The sequence below is a fragment of the Cynoglossus semilaevis genome, chromosome 13 (assembly GCF_000523025.1).
Source record: "Cynoglossus semilaevis isolate Cse_v1.0 chromosome 13, Cse_v1.0, whole genome shotgun sequence".
NCBI lineage: Eukaryota > Metazoa > Chordata > Actinopteri > Pleuronectiformes > Cynoglossidae > Cynoglossus > Cynoglossus semilaevis.
The window spans coordinates 52,400-57,447 of NC_024319.1; the positions used below are offsets into that span (position 1 = coordinate 52,400).

A 5,048-nucleotide genomic window follows, 5' to 3' on the forward strand; every position below is an offset into this window, starting at 1 on the left:
GCTTTCTTAGTCACTGCATGTGTTGTTATCCTCGCTCTCTGAAGAAAACATCCTGTGGGTTCAGGTCATTTGCTCTTATTGACATTTGGGGAGGCTGAATGTGGTTGAACTCACTCTGACCCAATCAGCCAAAGTCCCTCAGTGAGAGCTCCTGTCTCCAGGCACAGAAAACAGTCCTCCAGCCGAGGTGCCGGACTAATACTTTCCTCATGTTGCCGTGACTCGGTTCGGGATGAGTAAAGTCGCATCGTTACAAACGACTAATGAGCTGCTCTGCGTCTGCTTTTCTCTTTCAGAGAGGGCCTTCGCTCGACTCTAATGTGGAGCCCCACAGGTTCAGGTCACTGCCAGAAATGAGCAACAGATCAGCCAATGACCTCAGCAATCTTGAGGTAATGCTCCGATGTTCTCTAATGTTCTAATGTGTGTTCTGTTTATGTCACATGTGGCCACACCCATGTGACGTCTCTCAAGAATGTGTGTGTGTGTGTGTGTGTGTTGTTTCCAGCTGAAGCCCACGCTGTCGCAGCTGCATTCTGACCTGAACCAGTACGAACACCACTTTGAGTGGTTGATCAAGGTGTCGGAGAAGCACCACCATCCCGCAGTCCCCAAACTGGTGGAGATGACCAGAGAGATGAAGTCCCTCATCAGCCTGCTGCAGCGTCAGGTAACCTCCTCTTGAACTCTGTCTGTTCCTCGGTCACTGTGTGAAAAGGACACGCCCTCATTTCCGCCCGCCCGTCCACAGATGCTCAAGATCGACGCTCCCAGGGTGACCCCCCCCAGGCCGTCTCTGCCTCCCCACCTGCCCTATCCCTTTGATGTGTTCCAGTCCAACCGTGAGCTCCTTCAACGTTTCAAGCTCTTCTGTGATTGGGCGTACAGGGCGCTCATCAGCCTCAAGCCCAAAGTCACCGCAGTACAATGACGGCCACCAGGAGTCCCGCCTCCCTCAGAGGGACACTAGGACCATGTCATATTGCACTGTAGTTGATAGCATCTCTTCAAAGGCCAAAACACCAACCAATGACATGTGTGCTAAAGAATGTGTCTTCTTGTCAGAGCCAATGAGGATTTAACGTACTGCAGCTAAATACAAGCCTCTAGGAATTATGATAAAAGGAAACAGCTGGCTTAAATATACTGATGATGATGATGATGATGATGATGATGATGATGATGATGATGTAACACCCAGCCAAACCTTCTCCTGCTTGTTAATGACCATGTTATTTATGTATTTATTTATTTATTGACTGTTAGTAATTTATTGAATTTTATTTATTTGACTTCGTCGTGTGCCACACTCATCTTTATTTCTGTTGTAACGTGAATTTTCTCGCCCACATCTCTGTTTTCTGTGTCTTTCTGTTGTGTGTGTTGTTCCAGAAAACCCCAGTAGCACTTCCTGAACCTGAATATTTACTGTTGTTCCACTTAAGTTAGCGTTAGCATGGTGGCTTCCCCTCAGTCAGTGGTCCCTCCAGCAGCTGTAGCGCTCAGCTCCACTGCTCCGAGGAACATGTTTGAGAAGATTCCAGTGTCATGCAGTGACGGCTCAGTTGTTCTGTAGTCGTTTCACTCTGTAAACGTTAGAACGTTAGTAGAGAGAAGTGAATACTTTGTTTTGTTCCGTAGGTCGACTTTGGATTATTTAACATTGTGGTAAAGTTGAGTGAATGTGCCCTGATGCTGAGCACTGATGGACCTGATAAGATTCTTTGCACAAACTTGTAAGGATTAGCCCGTTGGACGAGTCGGACGGCTGATCTAAGTGTGTGCTTTGGGATGAAAAGTTTGTCTGTGTGATTGTAGTTTTCATTTTTAAACACCCAAAGCCTTAAAATACTATGTATTGAGAGAATATGTTCTGTACAGGTGTACATAACTTTACAAGAATGTAAAATGTATACAATGCTGTGTCTGATGTGTTTTCTACAATATCATGTAGATGACTTTTCTACTTTCACCTTTAGAATTCCTGCTCACTCCTATGTTAGTACTGGTTGCAGTATTGACTATTTATTTAAATTCCTCGGTGGAGCTATTTATTTTGTGCTGCAGTGGAGCGAGACTCCTGTCATTTTGTACTTTTATAAAGTTCCCGACTATTACACCAACATGTTTAAATTATTGCTGAAACATCAATTTGCCTCCTGCACACACTGATTGGCCTGAATGTGAAACATGTGCCTTGTTGTTGAAATAAATCTTAAAGAATGTGGACAGCGATTGGTCACTTTTCATTTGGACTCTTCGTGTCCCTCAGATTAGTAGTCACGTGCCTTACAGTGACGACCAAAGTAGACGTTCAAATATCATGTTTCCCAGAAGCCTGTGCGACAAAGTCCTATTGGAGATGAACAGACCAGTGGTTGAGAAGAGCAGACGCATCGTTGGCGTTTGTTGTCAATGGTGGAGGTTGAAAATGAAATGCGCTTCCAAAACGTCAATCTGTCTGTACGAGCTGTGGACCAATGGCAGTGTCTCATGTAAAGTAACAAGCGGCCAATCCGCGCCTTTGTTCTTAGGAGGCGGCGTCGGGCGGAGAGTCTGAGTTAGTTTGAGCCCGTGTTTATTGTTAAGGTTGTGTGGATTAGCACTGCGGCTCCGGGCCACTTTACCAACATCACAAACACAACAGACACAGAGTTAAAGCTGCGGGTGAGTACACGGTCAGACTGTGGTCAAACACACTCTCAGCGGACGTTTTTATGACGCTGCTCCGCGGTGACGGGATACATTAGCTTTAACCCAGAGGCCAGTGTGTGTTTGTACTCACTGCTAACGTTGCTCGTTGACTTTCACTGCCGCTTGAAAACATCGTGCAGCGTCAACTGAACGTATGAAGCTCAGTATAGTTCACTGTGAGTGAGTGTTTGCGCGTGCGCTCGTTGTTGTTGGTAGTAAGGACTGCACTGCGGGAACAGGCGAGGGAGGGAGGGATGGAAAAAGGAGACCGTCCTGGTCATGATGACCACTGTCCTAAAATGAGGTGAGAAAGGGACGTGATTCTTCAGGTCAAGTCTGAAAACTAAGAATGTGACGTCACAAGTCCATATTACGACGTTGATGTGATGATGTTTAGAGAAGCATGTGAGACGAAACGATTAGAAATAAAACTATCGTTTCACTGGCAGTGGATGATCATTATTCCTTTAAAGAAGCAGGATCTTTTCCAAATGATCCACTGAACCACTGTTTGGAGAAGAATGTTCATAAAAAGGTTTCCCTCAGTAAAATCTAACGACCTACTTCTCCATCACTGCCAATAAGACTAATGTCCATCATTTTCTGTGTCGTGTTGTTCTTCAGGGTAACCTCTAGGGGGTGCCAACCCGTTTTTCAATGGCTGATAGAAAATAATCAAAGACAGAAGAAAAGAACAATTAAAGGATGGGCAACAGAACCAGCACCATGTCCAGACTTGACTGATCTGCAGCGTGACCTTCAGTCCCAGCTCGGCTCCAGGTGGATCAGCTGATGGCTAACTCCGTGGCCTTGGTGGTCCAAGCTGAACTTCTACCACCTCAGCCCACTACCTCGCTCTCTTCCTTTCCGTCCTTGCTGGGCTCAGGAGAAGATGGTGAAGTTGATCAGGAGAGGGCGGAGCTTGTGCAGGGAGACAAAGGCGTGGTAGAGGGTGGGGAGGAGGTGGTCCTCGACATGGTGACCACGTCTGTGCCAGGCCCCGCCCAGCAGTCCAAGCAGTCAGACAATCCCTTCCAGTGTCTAGACTGTGGCAAGAGTTTCAGGTGGTCTTCCAGGTTGACTCACCACCAGCGGAGCCACAATAATGAGAGACCGTACCGGTGCAATCTCTGCCCCAAGGCCTTCAAGGGCTCCTCTGCCCTACTCTACCACCAACGGTACGCTGTGAAATACTGCTGAATATTTATGGGTTTGTTATGAAAAACTACTGAAAACTCTGTCTTATAGTTCTGGGCCCAAGTACGGCCTGTGTACTGCTACGATACGTATCATGATACGAAATACTGTGATGTACTGTGATACTACAGTCACTGTGATATACTGAGGTGTACCCCACCTCCTCACCCCCCCTCACCCCCTTCACCCCCCCAGACACAGACACAGACACAGACACCAGTGACTAAAAGACATTTTCATTTTCACTTCATCAGAGAGAGAGAGAGAGAGAGAGAGAGAGTGGTAACATCACTGTAGTACTTCTAACCTGGTCAGTCTGTTACTAGAGTCCAACTTTAGGACATGTAGGTATTCAGTACAGTACAGTACAGTACAGTTCAGTTCAGCATCAAAGTAAAACCTTTTGTTATCAATTCTATCACCTTTATTGCTCTTTGTTCAAGGACAACATTAATTGTGAGTTCTCAGTCTAACTAGTTTAACTAGTTTTAACCCTTTTTGTGCAGGTCTCACTCAGGGGAGAAACCATACAAATGTAAGGAGTGTGGGAAAGCCTTCAAACGCTCCTCCCTGCTCCAGGTGAAGTATATATTCAGACACACATCGAGGATGAAGTCAAACATGGTGACGTGATCTCACATCTGTGTCTGTTTCTGCAGGTCCATCAGAGCGTCCACACTGGGGTACGCACCTTCGTCTGCCCCTATTGCCCCCTGACCTTCAAATGGAGTTCTCACTTCCAGTATCACCTGCGGCAGCACACCGGTGAGTGTCCGTACCCCTGCGACACGTGTCCCAAGGCCTTCAAAAACTCCAGCAGCCTGCGTCGACACAAGAACGTCCATCTTGGTCTGAAGCCTTACACCTGCTCAGTGTGTAAGAAGTCCTTCACCCAGTCCACCAACCTGAGGCAGCACATGAGGATACACACGGGCGAGAGGCCGTACATCTGTGGAGAGTGTGGACGCAGATTCACACACTCCTCAAACCTGGCCCTGCACAGGAACTCTCACTCTAACCTGAACACGGGGGGGAAGGAGGGGAGGAGAGGGGAGGATACCAGAAAGGCAAAGGTGGAGGTGGTTGTGGGGACAGAGGAAATGACATCATCCATGTTGACGGGGATGGTCGGGTTTGTTAGTCAGGAAGCGGCGGTG

At 47.3% G+C, this 5,048-nt stretch overlaps 2 protein-coding genes across 2 annotated transcripts in view; both read left to right on the top strand.

Moving 5' to 3' along the window:
• Nucleotides 1–1,918, top strand: part of il11a (interleukin 11a) — a 6,325-nt gene extending 4,407 nt beyond the window's left edge. The window contains exons 3-5 of the mRNA XM_008322593.3: nucleotides 297–392; nucleotides 509–670; nucleotides 752–1,918. Of these exons, the coding sequence (XP_008320815.1) occupies nucleotides 297–392; nucleotides 509–670; nucleotides 752–931 (438 nt within the window). The 3' untranslated portion in view covers nucleotides 932–1,918. The remainder of the gene's footprint in view (nucleotides 1–296; nucleotides 393–508; nucleotides 671–751) is intronic.
• A 451-nt stretch (nucleotides 1,919–2,369) lies between these two features.
• The window catches only part of znf628 (zinc finger protein 628), an 8,776-nt gene continuing 6,097 nt past the window's right edge, over nucleotides 2,370–5,048 (top strand). The window contains exons 1-4 of the mRNA XM_008322661.3: nucleotides 2,370–2,667; nucleotides 3,319–3,872; nucleotides 4,398–4,470; nucleotides 4,551–5,045. Of these exons, the coding sequence (XP_008320883.1) occupies nucleotides 3,487–3,872; nucleotides 4,398–4,470; nucleotides 4,551–5,045 (954 nt within the window). The 5' untranslated portion in view covers nucleotides 2,370–2,667; nucleotides 3,319–3,486. The remainder of the gene's footprint in view (nucleotides 2,668–3,318; nucleotides 3,873–4,397; nucleotides 4,471–4,550; nucleotides 5,046–5,048) is intronic.